The following is a 25,821-nucleotide window of genomic DNA, read 5'->3' as shown; positions in this document are numbered from 1 at the left end:
AGTAAAGGAGAGAATCTCAGCGCTCTCCGAATGGAAGCTCTCAAGCTTTGTAGTGGGGTTGAAAAAGTGGAACAATATTGAGAAAGATATTCCCCTCGGTCCCTCCAAATCTCAAGGGGTGGTCTGAACTCTATGACTTGCGATGCCGGCGTCGGCTTCGGTTGAGTAGCACAATTAGTATGTTCTATGAATTCTCACAACCGAAGTTATCCAGTCTATTACCTAGGTAGTCAAAAAAGTCACTTCGGACAAACTGAAGCCTGCTCATTAAAATGACTGGCGACTGCTCCTACAACAGAAATCATATATCATATACAAACAGTCCCTCTCTATCGACTTCAACCACGCAATGCCAAGACATATATTCCGACAGGGGGGTTGAGAAGGTCAGCATTCTGATTCGAATCCAAGGATACAACATCACCGAGCTACATGCACTTACTGTACTATTAGACGCTTTCTGCATAGTACCGTCCACTGTAGCATTTGAACATATGCTGTATCACGAATTACCAAACTCTTGGTACCCAATTTAACCAACCTGACCAAGAACCTGACCAAGAAGCCTGTTCCAGAACCAACGGCTCGAGTATCCCATTAGGAACCTCGATATATGATCCCTTGCGTTGATACACGACAGCTTCTCTATCCAGAATCAACTTGCTTTATCAAATATGGTCTTTTCGAATACTACTCTGCTATCCTGCGATTCATCAAGATTATAATTATAGTACCATCCATATAAATGAAATAGCTTGCATGCTATCTCGCCAATGCCGTAATCACGACGGCAACCACGCCGTGATCAACGGATCGACTAGTTCCACGGAGACTAAAAACTAAAACCCATTTTGCTAAGACAATCTTACGTTACCCCAAGAAACCCAAGAGTTTCCACAACACATCGGAGACTCTGGATATTGAATCGAATTCAGTCACTTTTCTTACAATGGGCGGGTAAGCACCCCTCCGACCGTATATCTCTTTCACCAGTTACACAACATGGGGCCCTGACCCCCCATTTCTTCGTCTATCCTGGCACCATACCACGTGGATAACTAGGAGATTCGTCCATGTCCATATACTAACTACTAGGCATGTCTGCGCATCCTTCGGCTTGAGCGAGACCTTTGTTCACCTTTTTTCTATCGTCATTGCCATCTAGCTATGGGATCGCATTCTCGCTTCCTCGCCACTATCAGAACACTATTCTCCTGTAGGAAACGGAGTTAGAGGTCCGCTAATGGAGACTCGGAGAGGATGCCTGATCGATTTCATTCAGTAGTGGGTAACAGGTCGATAATTGGTACATCATATAAACACATAGATAAAATAAATCATTCATTTTTATTCTCATCTAATTTCAACCAAACACCATAGAATTTGAAACGAAATCCCCATAATTCTAGTAAACACCGTTTCCCTTCCACTTCCTCCTCTTTCTTTTACACCCCTCCCTCTCTATCAACCACCAACCCCATTCCCTCCTCCATAACCCATTTTTCTCCTTGCGTCCTTCGTCTCCTCCTTATTTTCTCCGCTCCCAACTCCCATACTATTCCCCACCGTCTCCCCCCCAAACCCATGCTCACTAATCGCCTCTCCATACCTGATATTCTCCGCCGTTCGTTCGCCACGCGCTTTGTGTTCTGCGTCTTTTTGGAGTGTGGCTTCGGAGGGTCCTGTCGAGTCTGTTCCTCGGGGTGAGATACTGTTTGAGATTTGGAAGATAGGCAGGTGACAGGGGGGAGAGTTGGTGGATATGAGAATTTGAAAAGAGGGAAGACGAAAATGAAATAATTACCTCCAAAGGTCCCCTGGTCTTTAGCAGGCGACCGCGTGAATATATTCTGGGATTCGTATCTACATCCATTTCATCAGTATCTTATCACTTCACAACATCTCTCAATAGCTCAATTCTCTTCAATAGTCAAGATATGAAGAGGTAATTATTAACTTACTGTGTATTCTCTCCTCCCCTCTCCGTATCCATCAACTTTGTATGCGTAGCTTCTGTCATTTTAATTGTTTGCTTGCTTGCTTTCTTCTGTTTTAAAGTGTTCTTATTCTTCGTGTGGTTGAGTATATTCTTGATTCTTATTCTGAACAAATTGAATTGATTCAAATGAAATATATAGATGTTGTGTTTTCTCTTTGCTTGTTTGCTAGCTAGTCGATTAATTGATGCTGATCAATAGTGATGACGTATGCGGGGGTTGAAGCTTGGGTATCGGAGCTCTGGCCTTCACGAAAAGTATAAATTACGCCCGGTGAGCTCCATCTGCGATCTGGCTTAGGTATTTTTTGGAAGGACCCGGTACGCTTTAGTTGATTTGAGCTGTTCCTGGTGAGCCCCGAGTTTTGCACTTACCGAAAAAGGTAAGGCATCATACCAAAGCTCCTACAGTATGTACAGTGGTATCCCAACGGATAAACTTCAGATATATAAAGATTGAAGCATGAATTACAATGATTGCTCGAGTCTATGTGCTTAATGCCAGTCGAGGAGGTTTCTTTTGGGTATCGTAATAGACTTAGTATACAAGGAACAGCTATATAAGTTTTAGACTTCCTTCTCTATCATCGGTCATCTTAACTCTACACCCAACTTCCCAGCCAATTCCTTCTTGACCTCTTCATGCATTTTATTTGTCTCTTCGTTTGTTAGAGTTCTCAACAAACTCCTATAATTAATCCTATAGCATATGCTCTTGCGGCCAGTTTTCGGATGCGTGAATTCATCTACTTTTTTAACATCTTCCACTCTGTCTCCTCCTATATCCCTAACGATCTCCATGAAATCGTTCTCATGGAAATCATGCGCATTGACCGCATTACCACCTCCTGCTGAAGAGGATGATCGTAACCAAAAGGAAACATCTTTGTAACATGCGGGATGTTTCGAGAATGGAATATATCTCCTCAGGTTTTCTAGGTTCTCCGAAACTCCTTTGAACTGACTTAGGAACCTCTCATCTTTGGACCAAAACAGTCTGATATCTGGGATTTCAAAAAGTAACATGGCGATTCTTTCCAAACCTATACCAAACGCCCATCCTAATTGATCTGGCACACCTGCATTCTGCATGATATCCTGTTTAACAACACCACATCCAAGCACTTCTAACCAGTCCCCCTGCCAAAAGATTTCCAGCTCCCAGGATGGACTTGTGAACGGGAAATAAGCTTCTATCCATCGTACTTTTAGCGGCTCATCGATGAAATTGGGATCTGCTTTTATGGCTGCTTGCTTTGCACGAGAAAATATCTCTACCACCATCAGCTCCAGGCTCTTCTTCAGATGTGCCGCAATAGCTTCAGCCTCCGCTTCGGTATGCTCTCCTTGTAATGGATTTCTCTCCGCGTGAAAAGGTGGGTTTGGATCTTCTACTTTCATATCATGCTTCGGAAGGGCATCGATGTCTTTCCAAACAGCGGCTGCGATATCTCCATTGGGAACCTTGGTTCTGTCCCACATCCTTGCCCCTTCCATTTGGTGGAAAATAGGATAATGGCTTCGATCGATTGCATCTCTGCGGTACACGTCTGCACTGATAAGGAAACCTTCACTCTGGTTACTGCGAAATACATCTGCTTGGTGCGCACTTGTATGGGTTCGTAACACCGTCTCCTTGTTGATATAGTATGTATCCGTCTTACTTCGCCCAGGATGATCGGATGGAAACCCTAAAGAATCAAAGTTTTGATGAGTGGATACGACAGGAAAGAATGTATTATGGTACTTGTAGGTAGGTGAGGGGAATCTTGATTCGATTATTGAGCGAGTTATGGAAATAGGATGATCTAATGTTGTATGTAGACTTCGAGAGAGGGAATCAGTAATCGATTGTGGCACATTATACCATTCATCTTTCTTATATTCTTTCGAGGTAATGGGATCCGAAGCATTCTTAGCCTTAAATGAGAGGTCTATTTGAAATGTATTAGTTGCGCTTCGAAAATTGAAGGGTTGTATGTAAACGAACCTGCCACTGAAGAATTATATCGACATTGTCCGCAGACTCTCACATTTCTTGTAGCATTATTCCTCAGCCCAATGAAAGTTTTCAAGACCTCATTGCCCCTTGAGAATGAGGTCTTATTTGCTGTAAGAAGTCTCATGGTTATGAGCCTCGAATGCACCAACTTTTCCGTATGGTAAAATAGCTATGAAATGCTGAACTTCCGGAATATCCCTGACAAATCTACCAAGAGGCGGCCGCCTGTCCCGACCCGAAGATATGACGAAAGGGCTGAGCTGACTGAGAAAAGCCCATGCACACGACCTTCTTGATCTTCTTGATCTGGAGAATCTTGGAACTTCAATTCAAATATCCATGGATCAGATAGGATACAAATTTTCGGGCGCCCCTCTCTCTTATCTCCTGCATATCAATTTGTACATATAAAATTACAGAATTACAGAAATACAAAAGCACAAAATATATCCTCAATTACCATCAACAGTGACGGGTGAAGATCACCAATTACATCAAGTACCTACTAAGCTATATTTACAAGCCAAAAAAAAAAAAAAAAAAAACTCCTATCCTAACTTACACCTAACATTAGCAATCAGCCTTTGATCTTCCCCATTTTTCTTTCTGTTCACCTTTTTTTGTTTATCCACTTTTCCTTACGGTCTCTTTCTTCCGTTGGTTCCTGGGCCAATTGCATATATTTCGGTCAATCTCATATCTCATTCTTCAATTCCCGTGTGTTCCTCTGCGGAATCGGAATGAACCTCGAGACGAAAGATCCGGAACAAGTGGAACAATGTCGAGCAGAAAGCAAAGTGTGGGAGAGGTGGTGAAAGCAGAGGTTAAAGTGAATGCTGTAAAGTACCCGTTTTGGTTTGGAGGTAGTGCAAGTTGTTTTGCGGCTTGTGTTACTCATCCATTGGATCTTGGTATGTGAACTCTTTTCTCGGTATGGGAAGTCGTACTATATGTGCGAACATGTTCTAATTATGATACAGTTAAGGTATAACTCCTATCGCATGAATGCGCGAAGGCCAATTCCTCTCCCGTTGCCAATACTGAACATATTGCCGTTATTAGGTCCGATTACAGACTCGATCCGGCAATGCGCCCAATACTATGGTTGGCACATTCGTGCATGTGTTAAAACACAATGGTGTTGTTGGACTTTATTCGGGACTTAGCGCTTCCCTTTTGCGCCAAATAACATATAGTACTACTCGATTTGGCATCTACGAAAAGCTCAAGACGAATCTCACATCAGGGAATAAACCTCCCTCCTTCCCCATTCTTATCGCCATGGCCTCCACTTCAGGTTTCATTGGTGGAATTGTAGGAAATCCAGCCGATGTTTTGAATGTGCGCATGCAGCACGATGCTGCATTACCAGTCGAGCAGAGAAGAAACTATAAAAATGCTGTGGATGGATTAATACGCATGACGAAAGAAGAAGGGTGGAAAAGTTTGTACCGCGGAGTGTGGCCGAACAGTATGCGAGCTGTCTTAATGACTGCTTCGCAATTGGCCTCTTACGACAGCTTCAAACAGCTACTCATTCGGCATACACCAATGGAAGATGGGCTCTCGACACATTTTACTGCTTCGTTAATGGCGGGTTTCGTGGCTACCACGGTTTGCAGTCCAGTAGATGTTATCAAGACAAGAATCATGAGTAGTCATGAAAGCAAGGGATTAGCGAGACTCTTGACGGATGTATATAAGGTAGAAGGTGTTGGATGGATGTTTAGAGGTTGGGTGCCGAGTTTTATTCGTTTGGGTGAGTTCTAGTTGCTACTCCCTGCCAAAAACTTTATTTCAAAAATGGAAAAAGACATCAGGAACAGGAAAGAGGTGTGGGCGCTGATCAAGAAATTGTAGGACCACAAACCATCGCAACATTTCTCTTCCTCGAACAACATAAGAAAATATATCGATCTCTAAAAGGAATCGCAGAGCCTGAAGCCGCGATTGTCTAAATGAACCTTTCCCAGGAGGTTCTTCCTGGAAGAACAACCACAAATTTGCCTAGTCCAATGTTGGACGTTAACTTGTACAGCAGCGGTAATTGAGGGACTCTTCTCAAGGTCTTGAATATGGACCTGTCTCACTAAACCGCCCTTGGAAAAATGGCTGAAGAATCAACCTAATCCTCACAATCTCACATCACGAAGCCCCTAGATAGACAAAGTTCTCTTCTTTCTTCAGCTCCTTTATACATAACCACCGAACCTACATACCTTCCTCAGTATATATAACGACCTAGAAATAGACACTCACGGACAACCTTTTCGGCGTTGGTGGATAGCGATATGCGTACACATAGACTGCTTTATAAATCGGGTTGGATAAAATAGACGCATGGTTCCTCATAGAATAGATTCTAGATTTAATGCACAAGTGCACACTTAATGAATGACGTCCAAACTTTTCCTCCCGTTCTGCTTTCGGTCCATTGAAGACATGGACATTTATAAGTGTATGTTTATTGAAGAAATGTATATTCTGAGAGGGAAGAAATTGAAGTTGCAGTATGATTTCTGTTAGGGATAGTGAATGAATGGCTTAACCCCCACTGCTTGATCTGCATACGTTATATCAGAACCATATGAAAGGGAATATCCTCGGTATCCTCAATGAGGAGGATGTTCGATGTAGAGACGCGCATTTTGATCACTACAGAACTTCAACTATGCATTCTCTATTCAGCCTTCTTAAAGAGAAAAGAACCCAATAGAATTCAAAGTGAAAGGGGAGCCAGGAACCTCGCCAATAAACGTGGCGGCAGGAAAGCAGGGAACTCGGCATATCGGGGAAATGGGGATCGCGGAATTAGAAGCTAATTAATTAGGCGCATTGGTGGCTAGTTTTTGTTGATATTTGATACGTTGGGAAACTCTAGGACTGTTAAAGGTCTTGAGATTTGTGATGTGGGAGTAAAGATTCGCGGAGGGGAATTGGAATTTGTTGGGAGTTGAACTCTTCTCGGAAAGAGTATTGGGTAGGGGTATCGGTGATTTATAGAGCCTTTGCTGTAGATATTCGGGTGCGGGTGAGATGGATGCGGTTTGGGGTTTTGGATTGTAGTGGATAGTTAGTTTATCTGAGGTAGAGAAGAACCATTGGATGGCTGGGTGGAGATGGGTAGGGATAACAGTGGAAGAAAGGGCTCAGTGTGAGAGGAACGATAAGAAATAATGATTATACGGATGGAGAAGTTTGTTTTTAGTATATTGGGGAGGGAATACTGTCGCGTCCTTGATTGATATGTGGAAGTTCTCTGGGAGATAGGAATTCTGATGAAAGACCCTTGGTCAGATTCGAATGTTTGAAGGCTTTTGACACTTGTCAAGAGGAGAAAGCGTTGTTTATGGCATTATTCATCATACCGAACGTAATGTTTCATGTGGAACCTCTGGCGTTTATATTAGTGGTGTCTATGAGACATTCCTGATTGATATTGTACAATTGGTCGTTCCATCAAGTAAACATTTCCATTAGACCTATTCCGGTCTCACTCCTGTGAGCCAATGTTGCCTTTGAATTTGCGGCCAAACGCTAAGAAATATAAGAGCATTCATAACAGCAACTCCGTGATCTCGTGAGCTATCCAATTGTTTTTCAGTTGAATTTCCCAGCTGTCATCAGGTCCCATCTGACGTCCGAGAAGCCCATCTTGGAAGACAAGATACGGGTTCGCATTGATATCGAGATTCCCTATATTACAGGTGAAGTACTAATTGAGATTCTCATGCATACAATTCAATTCTTTTGTCCTGAATCAAATAAGGTCAGCTTTATATACTAATGATAGCTTCGACTGATATGGTGCAAATATCTTTAGTCGAAAATCACACTCGCAGTAGCCTCACCCTTCGAAGTTGAGCCTGAACTTGACTCAGCATCAGCCAGATCACGCTTTTTAGCTAGTTTCTTAAGTTGAGCCAGGCGATATTCCGCAGCTTCTTTTTCTTGGGCTGGGGTTTCTGGTCGACCAGACAAGCGCTGAAGAAAGTACAGACGTGTGGAGGGGATGGACTAGATGTATTAAGAACTAGAGAGAATCGACTGAGGTTGGAGTACGTACATCGTTACGAGCTGCTGCGTGCATCATCAACAATTCTGGGTTATCAAGTACAGCAACGGCTTCTCTTCGTATTTGTACACTAATATACGATTCGTTCCCGAACCTGAAATGCGGGTTTCATGTTAGGACTATTCAACTTATCATTTGCGTTCCACGTAGTATCCGTGTCTCTTGTACCCAAATTCTCTTTTCTCCCGATCGAGCAAAACTATCAAGTGGCGCTCCCAAAGATAGTAAGAATATGAAATTCACATACAAATCATAACTTGCTCCTGTCAAATCCTCATCCGAAGATTCATCATCATAGTTGTCATCGTCAGGTTCTTTATTCCTAGCTTGCTGATCTTGTTTTAGAAGTGTGTAACTGGAGGATTTGGATTTCGAATTAGAAGCACGAGAGTTCTTATTTGCGCTACTAGGCCTGGAGGTAGATGTGGAGCGGGAGGGAGTGTTGGCGGAGATACTAAATGGGGAGTCCATGGCGGGCAAGCTGTGTAGATTAATGGAACAACGATATGGACCGGGCTTATTTGAATTTGGTAGCAGTTGTGAAATGAATGCTGAAGGTGAAAGGTATTACTTATAATCGTATATCATGTTCCTTGAAAGTTCCTGGATTGATGATGATTTGGAAAGGAAGAGGTGGGGTGGTGTGCCAGGACTATGCGCTACATTATGGTGGGTAAAGCGCTGAAATTACTAAGCTTGTATTGTCACAATAGCGCTTTAATGTTGACCGTAATCAGACGACATCCCTTTATGCAACGGTAATGTTCGATGACAGCTTTGATAGCGATGTCTTCAAAATTCACATAACGATGATGTAGTTGGTGGAGATGAAAGACAGCTTTCAAAGGAAGCAAAAGTATGATGATTCGTGCAAGTTAAGTTGGCATTGAACTTTCCAGAGATTTTGGTGAAGCGGGATGAACTACAGCAGATGAAGGAGTGGTATCTACTTCACCAAAACTCTGCTCCAGCATATATGGTTTGTACTTGTAAATTGCATATGAATTTTAATTGAAATGTTCCCGTTAGCTGCTGCTCAGTCTTCTGCCTTCTTTCGTTCCTTTTACATCTGCTCCTGGTCAGGAAATCATTGGGAACCCCACAAAGCTTATGCCTCAGCAGCAGTAAATCGATGCTCTGTGGCGATTTTCTTTTCCCTACTCCATGCTCCTATTCTAGTAGTCCTATGCGTGAGGTTTGGCGTTCCTTTTAATCACCACCTATTGCTTCGCAGCGAAGAGCACCAAGTGGCTATTTTAACCTCATGGGATTGTGAGATCACCCTCACAAAATTATCGTTACCTGACCCTACCAGTAGAGTATCTGGTGTTGGTAAAGCTTGGAGTTAACTCATGGCAACGAGCGGATCTGACTCGACTATTTTTCTTCGAAACCCGCAAGTATTGAATACACAGGCTACAGTCGTATTTTCAATACAAGTTGTGATGACTATCAGAGTTGGTGATCATTGAACACTTGGATATCGTATGCACTAGAATTCTCATCGTCCACACGTCACGAAGGTTACCGCAATAAAGCTGGTAATATGTATAGATAATGTACCCAGCTGTGATGAAGTTTCACCTGTCATAATCATTCTCATTGTATGTTTTGAATCGCTCTTGCGCCTTTCTTCATGCCGGGAGTGTTACCATTCTCTAGAACCTCACCCGCAATGTTGGAAGTGAGGTTAAACCCTACGCTTGCTTTTCAATACCGCATGGTAGGTATGCATAGTAAGATAAAGCACATGAGAAATTGCACTCACTACCTCAAAATTCCTTTTCAATTACAGGTTGAAGCCTGAAGAACTTCAAAAAGGAATCACCACTATCAGGCTAGAATTATGATGTCAAGCCACTTGCCTCAACATGTCGAAAATCATTCACCTCTTGCTCACCAATTATGGTTAAGTATTTGTGTAGTTCCTAATTAGGTATCGGGCCACTTACTCGAAGCGAAAATATTGACAATAATGTATGGGCAGCAAGTTTTGGTTCTCACTTGAGATATATTCTTTTTATCTTAATATTCGCAGAATCATTGACAAGATGAATCAATCACCTAAAGATGCTAGATGCAAAGGGAGTGACTCAAAGTGTAAGCTCTTTATGCACTTGCTCTTACATAAATACTAACACTGTACAATAATAGCAGGCCTTTTGGACAAATCAGTAACTCAAATCCATGAGAACCAAGAAAGATTGCTGGCTTGTGAGTGAACTCTGTATGCAGACTATGCCTCACAAAAATTCCTAATATTTGTCCAATTAACAGCAAACAATTCGGATGGCAGATGTCTCGGCGCGCTAAAGATAGATTTGGCTGCTGGTATGTTTTGATCTTGTCCTCAAAGTCCCTGGAATAAGACCAATAATTTAATTATCTCTTTGCTGACAAAAATCAGGATTGTCTGACATTCGAATCAAAGTTGAAGAGGAGCATAAAGGTACGTTTCAAGTCACAAAGAATCGAAATTCCTCGTAATTAATCTGATACACAGATTTTCTTGAATTGGTCGCACAGGGGAAAACCTTTAAAATGCAGCCAAGTCAAGAATTCGCATACAATATGATGCGTGGAAAGGGTGTCGGCACACGACCTGTATTTCCGCCTCCACGAGATGCTCCTAGAGATTTTGAGGATTACAGACCTACTGCAGATGTTGAGGAGTAAGTCATTCACTCGATCATTTGTCAACAACCCTGACGTGTATCTTCTAGTAATCTACAATCTGGCTACAAGTATTATAAGATTCGACCAGACTCCGATTTCAAAGACGCTGCAGCTCCCGAAGACCTTGCGCAAGGCATCAATCGACTAGCAATTAAGGAGCCTTCAAGATGTGAGATTGTTCTTGATTTGAAAGGTGACGAAGGCGAAACCACCAACCACTACAAGGGTAAAGAGGTCTGGGGAAATTTTGGTTATATCAAAGTCAATGGAGTGTGGGTAGATCCCGATAGCGAGAAGGACTTAGCGCATGCATTTAAGGGATATCCGGTTCTATCACCAGAGGAACTCCAAGGTGCTAGAGCCAAGGATGCTCGAATCATGAGTCCAGCTGAGGCTGATAAATTTTATGATTTCTTTAACGAATACGTCTCCGACGATGAAGGAGATCCTCGAGATAATCATATGTCGCCGGAAGAGTTTGCAAAGATGGTTCGTGGCACAGCCAGTGAGGGAAAAGGTGATACATGGGCTAGAGCAATTGTCGCTCCACAAGTAAGAATCTCTTAACAATAAAAAAGTCAGTAACTGATATTGTCCGAATCAGGAAAAATTTACAGATAGACCACGCGTGCCACGTAAACCTAAAACAGAACATGGAAATGATATGTTGCCACCGCAAATTGACAGAGATACTGGCAGTTATTACTCCGGTTTCGGTGGTGATAATTCTGATACGGCCAGCCTTCTCATCTCGGCAGCTGGTTAGTATTTGCAAATACTTGTGATCATTGGCAACATCTGACTAACTCGATGCTTCGCAGGTGTTGACATCCTTCAAAGACCCGAACACTTCAATCGCATGGACCCCCAAACTGACATGAAAATTCTTGCTGAGGCATATGGCAGCCCCAATGCTTTCAAAGATGACGGTGGATGGTCTGATACAACAACACTTCCTGTTTTCAATACAGTGAGTTTGATTCGTCTTCATCTTTCTGCGCATTCTAGGAACTGACAAGTGGACAGAAAGCAGCTGCCAAAGCTATCACCTGGGATATTCCTGGTTTGACTGATGAGCAACGCGAACGAGGCTTGGCTGATATGACATTAAGGGGAAAAGCACATTTCCAACATAGTCAAGTAATGGCAAGAAACAGAGACGAGCTTAAATCAGAGAAGATGATTGCTTTTAGCGGTCTGGCAGGTTGTATGAGGGAGCACTACTTCATCAAGCGATTCCTGGACAACAATCCTTCATTTGCCAATGAAGAAACTCGCAGATTGGTGGATTCCATTTGTTTGGAGACCCCATTTAGACGCATTGAACGCACTATGATCAGCAACGATGATCCTGCTCCCAAGACGACCGCTGATCCATATATCGGACTCAGTCGCGAAGACCGTACCTATATGCGTTTGATCAATGATATCTACCAAGACACTCATAACCTTACTCTTCATCTTCAAAATCAAGTCATGGTCTGGGGTGCTACCAAAGCCGAGATTGAGATCAAGATTGGCGAATATTATTTCTTGCGCGAGCGAATCATGACAGCCTCTGGTATGAATAACGAGTTCATTGAAAGTCTCATTCCTGTCAGTGCTCCTAGAACTCCTCGAGTCAACTTTTAGTGGGGTTTCTGGCTCACGCATATCTTGGTTGCTCATTATGCTCTGTCGCTACCATTCGATTTCGCTATTACGAGCTGTTCCTCTCGCTTTTGAAGATATATGTGCCCAGCCTTGGCAGTCAATATCTCGATCAACAGCTGCTTCTTCATTACGACATACAAAGAACCACAAAGTTTGCGTCTTCAAAAATTGCTTTTTACTTTTACTTTCGCAGAACAACTTCCATGCATCTATCGCTCTTTAGGAATGCTCGCGATAATTTTACTTTACGATTTAGATACAACAAACCCGCTTTATGATCATTCTTCGACGCGCAAATACGGACTGTTCGCTACTTCTACTTCTACAGATTTCCAATTTTGAGTCTTTCCAGCAAGTATTTGGGCAGGCATTGGTGCCTCTAATCTCAATCTATGATCCTGCGCTATTGGAGTATCAGAAGATCCACGAGATGACGCATCATGGGCCCAATTCACATCGCCATTGCTCTCGCTCGTCCATTCGACTACAATGCCTAGAATTCTACACACAGGCCTCCTACTTCAATACGTTTTCTTTCCAATTTTCTTTCGTTTCCCTTAGCTTTCATTTGTTCTTCAATTATGAACTTCTCCTTTCTTTTTTCTTGTTCTAAGAATGGGATATTCGGATGCAGTATTAATATTTGCTAATGAATTTCGATAACGATGATGGCCATACCACGCAATGCCCTTCATAAGTCATACTTTGAATAGTGTATATGCCGACCGAGGACATCAGTCACAGTTTCATGATGGCAGGATGGATAGATGAATGAATATCGGGGGGGTTTCTCTTCGTTGGGCATACTCGGATAGTTTTATTAAGATGGGATACCTAGTAGCTTAATTGAAAGTTCTCCCCCGCCCCTTTCGTGCACTGTTGTTTCCAGATAGATGTGGGTGCCATACTACTCGATATATTTTTCGACAGTCTTCTCAATATCACAATAACATGAGATGATTTAATTGGTATTTATTAGATACAAAAAGTAAGGTGAAAATATGCTTAGAATACTAAGATGAAAATATGCTTAGAATACTAAGATGAAAAGATTAGAAGAGATTCTAAGTTACGATAATATACGGGATATATATTGGACGATGAGACTTAATGATGGTCGCGTGGTACGGAATCGACCGAACCGGCTGTTCCATCACAATGGGGACTTTAGAATGTAATCGCTACTTTCGACTAAGTTTGAGTCAACTCGAATACCTCGCCGCCGTTAACAGAGAAGCTCGAGCCGTGCACCACCTTCCCATTCAGCATCCATGTTGCGTTCGCGTTTTGACGGCTCCAAAGCACAGGAATATTCACAGTTCCGTTTGTTCCGTTGGGACTAGTGACATTCATACTGAATTTTCCCTCTGCACCCACTGCCCAAGATACTGCCAAATCACCATGAGGTGTGGGGTGTGTACCATTGGCCCAACTGAGTCCGAGAGTTTGCGGCAAAACTTTCCACTGCGCAAATCCAGGTGTAACGGTCTGGATTCCAAGGACATTTCTGCTCAGTTCACTCGTTGGAGCGGAAGACCAAGCATGGCATAGAGATGTAGTTGCTCCTAAACCGGGCTCCCCAGTGGTAGTTAGAGTCTCCCAGAAGCAGCCAGTGTAGTTGGCATTGGATGTGCTGGCCATAGATCCCCAAATTGTGAACAGGAGATGTTTGACGCTCTCCTCATCGTTGGCAGCGAAAGCGGCGCGCAAATGATATCCTGACGAATAAGGACTAACACTTTGCTTGAAGCCACGTGCAAGACTGCCGTTGGAAAATGCTAAGGCACCTGCAGGTAAGAATAGTTCCTTTGACATGGTCGATAGGATGGTGGAAGGAGTAATGTTGCCCTGAGGTACATTTGCTAAGATTGCATAGGCGTTTGCATCCTGCGCAAGCGTGTCTTGAACGGAATCTGAAAGTTGATACGCGTTCAACGTGGGATTCCATAACTTTGCATTAATTGCGGATTTTAATGCCGCGCGTCGATCTGCATAAGTTTTTGTACTGATATTTGCGGCATTGAGCAAGGGTAAAACTTGCTGCAGAGAAAATGCATATAAAGCATTGAGTTTTGCTACTGCGCCAGACTGTGCGGGATCGTAATAGTCCCAATCTCCGCCGAGCATTGTAGATACACTGAATAAGCCTGATGTATCTAGTTGCGTATCTGACCAATCCAGCATTCTGACTATTGTTGGTGCCCAGCGCTTCGCGAAATCCACATCGCCAGTCATGAGATGGAATTCCGCCATGGCAGTGAGCAGATTGAATGAGTAGCCGATAAGACCGGTCTGGTTGAAAGGGATTATTGAAGTGCGAGAAGCTTGTTGTATCTTAACGTTCGGAACAAAGAAGCCAGGAAGTAGCTGAGAGGCCCCTAGTAGATTAAAAGTTCCGTTGATAAAGTCAATACCATTGATTGACGCAAAAATCGGTCCAACAGTAATGTCTAAATCTCCTGCGTCTGGTTAGCACCAATCTAAACATGCGGAAACTGATTTCTTACCAGCGTACGAAATACGATCCCGCCGTGCACCATCAACACTCACAGACTCCGGATTTGTTCCAGAAAGGAAGTCTTGTAGTACAGACGATTGTGTGAGACTAGCATTGTATATGAGTTGTCCCTGAAGACCCTGCAATGTCACATTTTGGAAATATGCCGATTGCCCAAATGATGCCCCTAATCCAAAAGACCCAGCAAATGCTGAAGTCTGTGTGAAATTCATTAATGAGTAATCATCAATGCTAACTTCGATTTGCGTCATGTTGACGAATGTTGAGACTTTGTGCCACTCATCAAAGGCAAAGTTTGGATACAGAGGAGCTGAAGCTAAGGCAGGTGAGTCTCTTTCAGTGCTTCCAAGGTGCGCCGAAATTGAAGAATTTGCCAAGTTTACGAATATATAGATGCCCGAGCCCAGCGTATCGCTGAGTACCGTGTAGCCAAATCCTCCCTTCATTGGCATAACTGAGAAATCGAGCTGATACTGCATCAGTGACGGTGAAGTGTCACTAGAATAGGGCTGTGGGGATTGATTTTCAGCAAAAAGCCCCTGATCTGAGACCAGATAATAGTCAGGTATAGTTTCTGCTGGAATCCCTGTTAATTGTAAAGTTCGCGCCCCTGTCTGCCATATTTGATTCAATCTATCGTCTGAACACTTGAAAGATCCAGGTAACTGGTCTATTGGGGTGGTGGATGTCAATGAGATAATGCCAACATTTTCAAGAACAAGTTCGCCAGCTGTGGAAAGATTAAGCTTCTGATATCGTTGACCTCCTTGAATTAAACGGTTGGTAAATGCAGTATCTTGGGTGATATTGTACCGATTTACTCTGTATGTGTCGAGTGATGCTGCCAGAGTCAAAGGTCCATCGCTCTAAAGTAGTTAAATGAGCATATTAATCAATAATATGAAAAGTAGTAAAGAATATAGGAAGTTGAGCATTAAGATCAACGTACCATGTAGTCATCCAGCAATTTTCGACTCTCGCTGTAAGTCATCTCAAAGATAGATGTATTACCAGAATGTGAAACGACTTGAAAGGTTGGAAGGCCTCCAACGTTCGTGCCATGGTCGATAATTACAATGCCTGGGGTTATGCCATCAGATTGAATTGTAATTTTGCTTTCGCAAAAACTTCCTGCTCCTCTTGTGGGCGTGTTGTTCCTTGCGCCAAGCTGTCGAGGATTGAGTGTAGCTGCAGCAATTTGGGCTTGACAAGTTGATGAAGAACCAATGGCAGCAACAAGCCATCCGCTTCCTAGGAGGATTATCGTCGGCACAAGACCAGTGGCTGCGAACATAGTTTAAATGCAAGAGATGTGTTTCGTGAAAATAATTGAATCATAGACTTCTAAGGATTAGAGAAGGTTGAGAAGAAGATTTCTACATATTACAGAGAGTACTTCTGGATTATATAGGTTTGACAGATGAGCAACAAACTTACCTTGCATGTATGAGTTAATTTACATTCTAATTTAGAAAGGGCATAACGTAATTTAACACCGAGTAGGCCATATCATCAAATGGGCCACTTCAAAATACACCAAAATTAATGCGTTTTTAATATTTGTATTTTAATAATCAATTATTATTTTTTGAAAAAAAAATTAATATAAAATAATAATGAAAATTTAACGCTTTATAAATCTAGTCTTGATATAAAAATTTCTTTTATATTCTAAAGAAATGGAAATTGTTATGATTTTTATTAAAAATTTTTTTTAATAATAACTATTATAGTAATTTGAATTTCCAATAAATAATTAGATTTTCATATTGTTTATATAGCTAAATTTTATAGTTTCAATTTTTAGAAAATTCTTTCTATAAATAAAGAAAGTGCACGGTTACACACAGACGAATTTTGTATGTAAAAATGATGGCCCACTTGGTGATATAGCCCACTCGGTGTTAAACTACGTTATGATGAATGAAGATTCAGTCACTCATTAGGGGTAAAATAGGCCACAATCCACCACGCCACCCAAACCTCCAATTGCCAAAGGGAGTAGGCCCACTTGAATAGTCCTCGTTACATCTACATAGTATTTGCATAAGTTAATGGATTTATACTATAAGCAATAATCATCAATTGAAATAAAGTCTTATGACATCATGGTTCATTTGTGGATTATTCGTATTATGGTGAAAAATTCAAGGATGACAATAGATGATGTATGCCATAGATTTGAAGCACGCTAAGAGTATACTGCCGGTATCCAAGTCCATCGTACTCGCTTAATATATGCCGTTAGTCTCATCACCGTACTCGCTTAAGATATACCGCCCGTCTGATCGTCGTACTTGCTCGAATGATGCCGGGATCGGGCGACTTAGCGGCAAGACACCTTGGCAATTAATCTGAGGGATCCAAGCTAATCTGTCAAGTGGCATTTCATAAACCGTCACACCCCAATTTTCCAGCAAAGACCTTCCAACCGTCTGGTACTCAAAATCTCCTTCAAAACTTAGCATTTCATTGCAATTCCAAAGCAGCAACAGTACCAAACTTATTGTCTTGCAATATGAGTGACAAAGTCAAAATTCGGATAGATGATTTCAAGATTCAGGTTCTGCCCGTTCCCTCTAACCAACTGGACGACAGATGACGGTCGGCTTGAAGTTTGCGTAAAGACGAAAGCAACAAGCTCAGATCTACTTCCACCAATACTTCCGGATAACAGCACCCCTCATGCGGCATTGGTGTCGGCATATTCTGTCCACCCTCCGCTTATATCGTCATCCAGATCGTCGGTAGTAGAGGTATACTGGCGGGAGCACGGAAGCAAGTATGTTGCTTACACGATTACTCTCTACAGGCGATGTACAACCTTTCATTGCGTTGGGACAAGAGCTCAAGGTTAGTGGACACCGCATTCGCATAGCAACTCATGGAAATCTTAGAGACTTCATCGTGTCGCCGAAACTAGAATTCTTCCCTATCGGCGGCGATCCCGCTGGTCTTATGGCCATGTGTTCCTCCATTCCCTCCTATGACTTAAGGCAACTCACATCCGTAGCACATGGTTAAAAATCCGAGTATCATAAGCACTTTCGATACGCTACGATCAGGAGACATTGGACGCAAGCGCAAGATGATTCTACGCAATGCTCAACGGTTGCTGGGAATCATGCATCATGCCACATCTCACAACAGGCATACCTTTCGTCGCTGACGCGATTATCGCGAACCCACCAAGCTTTGCGCACATTCACTGTGCCCAAGCGCTCAGTATACCATTGCATCTTATGTTTATTATGCCATGGAGTCTGACACAAGCATTCCCATACTCCTTAGCGAAAATATAGAATGGAGATGCAGATCCAAGGACGGCCAACTATCTATCGTATGGTCTAGTTGACATGATGACTTGGCAAGGGTGAGTATGTTTTGAGGAAATCAAATCAATTTACTAATTGCTATTGCAGCTTGTCTGATGCGATCAATCTGTGAAGAAAGAAGGCATTGAATCTAGAGGCCGTTTCTGCTATGGCTGGTATGGGGCTTGCGGAGGCACTGAAAATTCCATTTAAATACTGTTGATCTCCAGCGCTGATATCGAAGCCTGTAGACAGGCCATCATAAATTGGTAAGCTACTAAGATTGGTCTGGAAGAAGAGCTAAATCGATTGGCAGATGTATGCGGCTTTTTCTTCCACGAGGAAACTCCATATACTCCAGATAGAGAGCTAGCAGAGTTTCTGAAATCAGGCCCTTTGCCAATTTATATTGGCTTCGGAAGCATTGTTATAGAAGATATTGCGAAGATGATTGAGATAATACTCGAGGCCAATAGAGCGTGTGGCGTGAGGGCTATTTTTTCTAAGGGCTGTAGTAAGCTCGGAACGAATCTTTCAGACCCTAATGTTCTTTTTATTGGTGACTGTCCGCATGCTAAGAGAATTTCTGCACTGGCCTGTGAGTGTTCGCTAATTATGCTATAGAATGGCTTTTCAAGAACGTCTCAGTCGTCATCCACCATGGTGGAGCAGGAACTACGGCATGTGGGCTGTTGAACGGCCGTCCGACCTCAATCATACCATTCTTCGGCGAGTTCATAATTTCCTCCCGTTCTAGGTGTATATTTGAGGTCTTCTGATTACTGACAGGTTCAGTCAACCTTTCTGGGCAAATATGGTAGCCGCCACTGGCGCCGATCCACAGCCTATACACTTTAAAGCTCTCGACAGTGCAAAACTAACTGCCGCCATTCGCATCTGCCAAGCGCCCGAGACTGTTAGAGCAACCGCCTTGATTGCTGCTCGAATAAAAGATGAACGCGGGGTCAAAGAGACTGCCAATTCGTTCCATCGCAACCTACCGCTTGATGCTATGAGATGCGATTTATTTGGAAGCCAAAATGCTGTATGGCTTTGGAGCAGGATGGCTTACTAAGTCAAGTTATCCTATAGAGCTGCATATATATCACAGCTAAGAAGGACGGCAACCTTGGATTTGCAAAAGGTCTTGCTAAGGGGACCGTGGGTCTCAGAACTAAACCTGGAGCTGGTACGTATTTCAGATCTCATCTGAAGATTGTCCGTCCTCTCTCTTATTCTTCCTGACATAACTCCGAGTCAGAACTCTGAGCTGACTTTAGGGGCAGCAATTTTTGGTTTGATGACCTACCCGGCCATGGGCTCGTACTAGAGCATTAATGAGATTGGGCTTCCAACGGCTCGAAAACGGATCTTGAAAGGGAGGCAAATGTTAAGTGCGTATATGAATGGAAAGACGCCCCCGTAGGAGGCTGAGATTGGAAGCGTGCTTGTACAGTTTGAGCCCAAGAAAAGAAATGGATGATTGATTTATTGGTGTTGCTGTCGTCAGTCGTGTGTGTATTATTATATCACGTGAATTAGCCTCCAGGGAGCGCCAGGATCAGTTTGTATGGGCAGAATGATTCTGTTAGTGGTAAAACAAAGCGGTGTAACATAACTTATTCCATATGGCTCCCTATAGAAAGAAGCAAACCTCGAATCTATAAACACAGTGGAAGTGCCATCTTTTTTTCTGTTGTTTTACTTGCATGCCATATTTCCACGACTACCTGCTCGAACCAGAGAGCTAGAAGATATCAATTAGAAAGCATGTCCCGTGAAAGTCACTCGCCTCAGGTCTTTGCTCAGCCCGAACTCTTGTGGCAGGCATTCTAGGATTCTGTTCCTTCTTTATTACCGGTACTGTCTTGTAACAGAGCCTTCAACTCCTTTGCCATACCGTGGACAACTGTTCAGAATTGGCAGGCTAAAAAAGTGCCCGGCCCACTGATCTATGGATATGTTCGACCGACTCATTGAACCACATAAGTTACCTAAGCCACGATTCATGGAGCTAGAGTTTGTCTCACCGCCTTTGTTCCCCTAACCTGATATGGTATGGCCTGCCAGCTCCCTATACTCGTATGTATGTTGCTTCCGCAGCAGAATCCCTGAAATAACCTCGGAGCCTTTTAGGACTTGTGCTGCGCCATGACTTTGCAAGATTGACTCCCATCCCATTGCTGGCAACATTGGCATGCAAGTGTGATACAACTCTACATTGGTTCTCAAGCATCTGTCCACTTACCTTATTTTAGGTTGTCACTCCCATAACACCAAAACTAAGGTCGCTTTTACCCTGTACTCGGCTACCTGCTGTAACCTTACTCAAAATGCGGCCGAGGCGACCTCACACAAAGAGTCGACATGGTTGCATACAGTGCAAAGCCTCTCATATCAAGGTAAGTCCGTGGTTTGAGGTCCTTTTGGATAAAATCTTGACAACATTATAGTGCGATCAAGGTCATCCTACGTGTGGGTCATGTAGGAAGAAAGAAAAGAATTGTACTTATGGAGTGCGGCGGAAGGATAAAAGTCAGGCATCTAAGCCTTTCCTCCTTCCACCCACTACCTCGACCGCCTCCGAGCAAGAACGCGAAGTCTCTGACATTTCTACAACCTACAGCGTAGCTTCTGATCCGGAATCTACTTTTTCAAGTCAAATTTCTATTCCTCCGCATCTCTCACGTGCGGAGACTGGTGCTTCAATCCTTTGGGAAGATCTAGAACTCATGCATCACTTTGTTACCGAGACTTGCCTGACCTTTTCCTGCAAAAATCCATTTCAGAATCTATGGCGAACCACGATCCCAAAAATGGCTTCTGATCACCCGTTCATGATGCACGGTCTTCTGAATATCTCCGCCCTTCATCTCGCGTTTCACAATCCCGCCAAAAGAGACCTATATCTTGCCTCGGCAATCCGACATCATGACATTTGCCTCTCGCTGTATCGATCTGAATTACATAGCATTACACCAGATAACTGCTCTGCGATGTTCATCTGTTCTATATTGATATATATAGGTGCTCTCGCGTTTCCTATCTGCAGCAACAATTCCTCTTCATCAATGCCCTCTGACTACTCCCACCTTCAACAGCAGCAGCAATTAAATAGCCCCATTCAGCTGGCTTCCAGTGTCTTCACTCTTCTCCAAGGTGCCTTCACAGTACTTCAAATCTCCTGGCATTGGCTAGAAAATAGTGCCATCTCTGCCCTTCTCCAGAATCGCTTCCAGTTTTGTGAAGTCGAGTCGAGCGCCAAAGTTTGTCCCCACTCTTCGGACTCGGCCTTTAGGCTTCTTTTGGCACGCATCGAGTCAATGTCATCGCGGTCAAACCTATCTCCATCAACATCGTCTGCGCAACAATCCTATTCATCTCGGCACAAATCTCCTTCTCCACTCTCCTCTGAAGAATTGAGTGCCTACAACAACGCCATCAGCACTCTACGAGATGTCTTCGTGCTTCTAAACTCAAGTAAAGCCGACAATGGAGTTGTCCTAATATGGCCCTTTTTACTTGATGCAGAACGGGGCTTTATAACGCTGCTGAAGGAGATGCGACCGCTCGCATTATTAATTTTGGCACATTTTGGAGTGGCACTTCATGCTTCTCGGGGTGACTGGTTCATTGGAGAATGGGGACGAAACCTCATTTTTGACGTAAAGAAGACTTTGTCCCTAGCAGGGGACGAAGCTGAGTTTCAGGAATTGATGGCTTGGCCTTTGGAGATGGTAAGGACTGGTGAGGGACCGGACAGGAGTGACGTAAATATATAAAGTTCGAGAGGCTCCGAAATTCTATCGTATGAGAAAAGGTCAGATGGTTGAAGGCTTACTGACACCAATTTCTTGTTGTCAGTGCCTGGTAATTTCCCTGTACAGGAAGTTTGCCAGGATCCACATGCCAAAGGTAAATGGTTCACATACTAGCAATTCTACCAGATTCGCAACTTGCCACCGACTTAAGGTAGAAGCTTGAGAGAGGACAAAAGGGTAAAAGATCTTAGTTCTCCGAAAGCTTTGAGCCTGATCACTGTGATGAAATTGAGTCGACAATTTCATATAAGAGGCTTGAAAATTGTATATGATTGAGAGCGGTAGGCGCGCACAAAGTTAATTTGAGCTTATAGAAATCGAGGACTTCGGTCGGTTCTAGATTTCAGAACGTGAAGTCAAGCGACACAGGAGTCTCAAATATCCACACAAAATCTGTGGTCAAAATTTGTAATCATAGGTTTTAGCTTTTTGGAATGTTGGGCGAGGGTTCCGAGGGTGGAACGAAAATGTTTAATTTGTCCACATACTATATGGGAAAACCCTAAATTAGTTAACGAACGAATCAAATCACAATAAAAGTAATGATTAAGATTATGTTCGTGTATACATCGGATTGGTTCCACTCCATGCAACACTAATGAATGGATGCATAAGACAGCTGGAGCTGCTTGTTACACGATAAGCGAGAATGTTGATTCAGCTGCGTTGTCATTGGTCTCAAAAATTACCAGTACGGCACCACAGAAACGGCATTCCTTCTTTACTGCCTCATCACCTTTATCTCAAGTTTCATGTAATCAACGAAAGCTTGCAAATTTAATTCTATCCAAAGAAAAAGCAATAGACTTGAGTATTTCTTACCAAAATTCCTACCATGCCCCTCAAGATCATCATCGTAGGAGCTGGCATCGGTGGCTTCACTGCGGCAATTGCTTTAAGGGAACAGGGTCATGAAGTTACTGTACATCTGTCCAACCCATTTCTCACCCCTATTAGCCATGCTTCGTTGCAAGAAGCTAAGCTTGATCACTGGTTTCCAAGCTCACGAGGATAATACAGATTTTCGAACAATCCCAATTTGCCTCGGAATATGGTGCTGCGATTCATATTCAACCGAATGCGAACGGAATATTGAAAAGATTGGGTGTATTTCTGGAGGAGAGCGGCGCAAATTCTTTGCATTGGGTGAGCTTAGAGATTCTTTGCTTTCGACTTCTGTTTGATAATCTTCTTATTATCTTTGAAGACCATGCCTATTCATACTGGTCACTCACTAATATGAATTGTACAATCTAGATGACAGAGTACACATCATCCGGCTCATTGAACCGGACTATGGATCTAATTGAGGAAGACAAGCAATGGCATCATGTATCTCCCCTTAGCTTCCATTCCTTCAAAAATCTAACTGATTTTTCATTAGCCCTGGTTCCTAGCCCACCGCGTGCAACTCCACTCCCATCTTAAATCCAAAGCCCTCACTTTATTTCCCCCACACCCTCCCATTACCCTCCTCACCTCCCACAAAGTAACCACTCTCGATCCCACTACATCCACCGTGTATTTCTCAAACGGTACATCCTGCACCGGCGATCTGATCATCGGTGCAGATGGCGTCCACAGCCTCACTCGTTCCTTTGTCCAAACCCCAGATAGCAAAATCTCCCCTTTCGCGTGTGGAAAAAGCGCTTATCGTTTTCTTCTCTCTCGTTCCTCCGTTCTTTCTAACCCCAAAACTGCAAAATTCATGCAGAAAGATGGGGAACTGATCATGTGGTTTGGGACCGATCGGCGCGTGATAATTTATCCAACTTCTTCTAATTCCTTACTTAATTTCGTTTGTTTACATCCTGATACATTGTCTGAAAATACGGATAATGGAGAGGGATGGGGAAAGGGAGGTGATAAAAAGAATTTGTTGAAGATTTATGAGGGTTGGGATGAAGATATGTTGGAGCTGTTGAGAATGGCTCCTTTGTCTGATGCCTCTGATACAAATGCAACCGGCGCCCTCAAAGTCTGGCGTCTTCTTGACATGCATCCACTCCCCACTTTTACAAAGGAAAATCTTGTATTGCTAGGCGACGCAGCACATCCATATCTACCTCACCAAGGTCAGGGGGCCGGCAGCGCTATTGAAGATGCAGCTGCTTTAGCAGTGGTTCTCTCGGGCGATGTGAGAAAAGAAGATATTCAAGAACGGTTGAAATTGTACGAGGAAATCAGAATGGGGAGAGCTCATCGGATTCAGGAATTTTCGAGGGTTTTAGGAAGAGATCCTGGGGAGGGAAATGATGTTATTATTGATAGTGCGTCATTTTTCCCTATAGTTTTTTTTACATCATCATTCTTTTTTGGTATATCTTCATCTCATACTAATATTTCTGTCTAGTTCGCCAATTCGTGAACCACAACTTGCAGCATGACGAATGGGATAATTCTACCCATGAACTCCGAAAATGGATGTGGAAACGCAATCCTCATCTTTCTGCTTACTATTTAAGACCCGCTAGTTTTGGTACGTCTTCACTAACCAAGTTATCACTCTAATCTCTAGCCCATCTTAATCATGCCCCATCTTTTAGGACCCCTCCCCTCTCCCGGTCTTCCTCATCAATATACAACCAAACAGACCTCGTCAGGACCTGGAACCTCATCAATTTTAAACCCCCACCTCAATTCCGCCCTCACAAAAACCACAGCAACACTAACCTTCACCACCTCACGCACACTCCTCCAAAACTTCTTCCCCATCGATTCCGACAAATTTCGCATTATCCATCCAGGATGTATCTCAACCGCTTCTTGGCGCTGGACTCGTTGGGTATTCGATACCCCAGAAACATCCACAGATGTGAATCTAGATGCCTCTCCAGAGACATACGAGCAACTATGGTTTTGCATCGAGAATGTGGAGTACACTACAGACGAAGGAAATACTCTGCAAGGAACATTCGTACCGATGGTTTTTGAGACTACTTCTTTGTATAGATCTGCGACGCAAATTATCAAGAGTGATGATGAGGAAGAACATGATGCCGAGATAGCTACACATGAACTCCTCATTTGTAGTCGGGAAACGGGCCAGCGGATTGTGAATTTGCGGCTGGAAAATCTGGTAGCAGTTTCTAGAGAAGAGAAGGATAAGGATAAGGACGGAGAGCAAAAGAAAAAAGATACAAAAACCGAAGAAGAAACAAAAGGTCTCCTATCATGGCGATACGAAGAAACCCTTTCTTCCGACACAGATATCAAACTTAACCCTACAACGCCAACTCCAACTCCATCTCTCCCCCAGGGAAAAATTCACTACACGCCTGTCCTTGCTCCTCCCTCTTCAGCATATATTTCTACCTCTTTAGAAACCTCCACACCCCCATTCTCATCGTTCAATGTCAATCACCATGACCATGAAGATACCGACAAGATCCCGTGCGAAATTAAAGGTTTCATGTCGAGTCCGGAACTTGCACCTGCTCGTTTGCATGATGAGTATGATGATGGGGAGAGGGAGAAAGGAAAGGAGAAAGAGAAAGAGAAAGAGAGGAGGGATGTCATAGAGACTATGGTTAAGAGATTGGAGGAAGTATCTTGCTATGAGGTTTTGGGCGCGAGGATGGAGGTTATGGAGATGGGGGGTTGAGATGCAGGAGAAGAGTAGGTAGTTGGCTGGCTGGCTTGGAGCGTAGGTAAGTACAAATTCTAGTCGAAATTTAGTCAAAATTAAAGAGCTAAATATTCCAAGGAGGTGTTGGTTACGGTTTCGAAATGGGTTGGGTATCTATGCTATGTACTCGAGTATATC

General features: G+C 43.2%; 9 protein-coding genes across 9 annotated transcripts; 5 read left to right on the top strand and 4 right to left on the bottom strand.

Annotated features, from left to right (window-relative positions):
* Positions 1-1,464: 1,464 nt before the first annotated feature.
* Positions 1,465-2,020, bottom strand: EAE97_001658 (uncharacterized protein; the record flags this gene model as incomplete). The annotated part of the gene is made up of 3 exons (XM_038872169.1): positions 1,465-1,691; positions 1,805-1,863; positions 1,962-2,020. The coding sequence occupies 3 exons, from the start codon at positions 2,018-2,020 to the stop codon at positions 1,465-1,467; spliced, it is 345 nt and encodes a 114-aa protein (XP_038736727.1).
* Positions 2,021-2,587: 567 nt separating this feature from the next.
* On the bottom strand, positions 2,588-4,122 carry EAE97_001657 (uncharacterized protein; the record flags this gene model as incomplete). The annotated part of the gene is made up of 2 exons (XM_038872168.1): positions 2,588-3,930; positions 3,987-4,122. 2 exons carry the CDS (start codon positions 4,120-4,122, stop codon positions 2,588-2,590), a joined length of 1,479 nt encoding a protein of 492 aa, XP_038736726.1.
* Positions 4,123-4,776: 654 nt separating this feature from the next.
* Positions 4,777-5,956, top strand: EAE97_001656 (uncharacterized protein; the record flags this gene model as incomplete). Its single annotated transcript, XM_038872167.1, has 3 exons — positions 4,777-4,836; positions 5,061-5,757; positions 5,859-5,956. The coding sequence occupies 3 exons, from the start codon at positions 4,777-4,779 to the stop codon at positions 5,954-5,956; spliced, it is 855 nt and encodes a 284-aa protein (XP_038736725.1).
* A 1,783-nt stretch (positions 5,957-7,739) lies between these two features.
* On the bottom strand, positions 7,740-8,544 carry EAE97_001655 (uncharacterized protein; the record flags this gene model as incomplete). The annotated part of the gene is made up of 4 exons (XM_038872166.1): positions 7,740-7,753; positions 7,850-8,015; positions 8,065-8,167; positions 8,321-8,544. 4 exons carry the CDS (start codon positions 8,542-8,544, stop codon positions 7,740-7,742), a joined length of 507 nt encoding a protein of 168 aa, XP_038736724.1.
* Positions 8,545-10,124: 1,580 nt separating this feature from the next.
* Positions 10,125-12,588, top strand: EAE97_001654 (uncharacterized protein; the record flags this gene model as incomplete). Its single annotated transcript, XM_038872165.1, has 9 exons — positions 10,125-10,173; positions 10,228-10,287; positions 10,351-10,404; positions 10,481-10,522; positions 10,577-10,745; positions 10,797-11,301; positions 11,354-11,510; positions 11,571-11,719; positions 11,776-12,588. The coding sequence occupies 9 exons, from the start codon at positions 10,125-10,127 to the stop codon at positions 12,379-12,381; spliced, it is 1,791 nt and encodes a 596-aa protein (XP_038736723.1). The 3' UTR covers positions 12,382-12,588.
* A 1,005-nt stretch (positions 12,589-13,593) lies between these two features.
* Positions 13,594-16,214, bottom strand: EAE97_001653 (uncharacterized protein; the record flags this gene model as incomplete). Its single annotated transcript, XM_038872164.1, has 3 exons — positions 13,594-14,861; positions 14,910-15,786; positions 15,870-16,214. 3 exons carry the CDS (start codon positions 16,212-16,214, stop codon positions 13,594-13,596), a joined length of 2,490 nt encoding a protein of 829 aa, XP_038736722.1.
* A 2,062-nt stretch (positions 16,215-18,276) lies between these two features.
* EAE97_001652 (uncharacterized protein) lies at positions 18,277-19,668 on the top strand (the record flags this gene model as incomplete). The annotated part of the gene is made up of 7 exons (XM_038872163.1): positions 18,277-18,293; positions 18,370-18,452; positions 18,551-18,832; positions 18,883-18,967; positions 19,030-19,279; positions 19,327-19,423; positions 19,577-19,668. 7 exons carry the CDS (start codon positions 18,277-18,279, stop codon positions 19,666-19,668), a joined length of 906 nt encoding a protein of 301 aa, XP_038736721.1.
* Positions 19,669-20,567: 899 nt separating this feature from the next.
* EAE97_001651 (uncharacterized protein) lies at positions 20,568-22,016 on the top strand (the record flags this gene model as incomplete). Its single annotated transcript, XM_038872162.1, has 2 exons — positions 20,568-20,636; positions 20,688-22,016. 2 exons carry the CDS (start codon positions 20,568-20,570, stop codon positions 22,014-22,016), a joined length of 1,398 nt encoding a protein of 465 aa, XP_038736720.1.
* Positions 22,017-22,890: 874 nt separating this feature from the next.
* Positions 22,891-25,659, top strand: EAE97_001650 (uncharacterized protein; the record flags this gene model as incomplete). Its single annotated transcript, XM_038872161.1, has 6 exons — positions 22,891-22,977; positions 23,076-23,201; positions 23,313-23,387; positions 23,440-24,325; positions 24,409-24,534; positions 24,602-25,659. 6 exons carry the CDS (start codon positions 22,891-22,893, stop codon positions 25,657-25,659), a joined length of 2,358 nt encoding a protein of 785 aa, XP_038736719.1.
* Positions 25,660-25,821: the final 162 nt, after the last annotated feature.

This window comes from Botrytis byssoidea (assembly GCF_014898295.1).
Source record: "Botrytis byssoidea strain MUCL 94 chromosome Unknown BBYS_003, whole genome shotgun sequence".
Taxonomy (NCBI): domain Eukaryota; kingdom Fungi; phylum Ascomycota; class Leotiomycetes; order Helotiales; family Sclerotiniaceae; genus Botrytis; species Botrytis byssoidea.
This window is presented reverse-complemented; position numbering and strand designations above follow the sequence as displayed.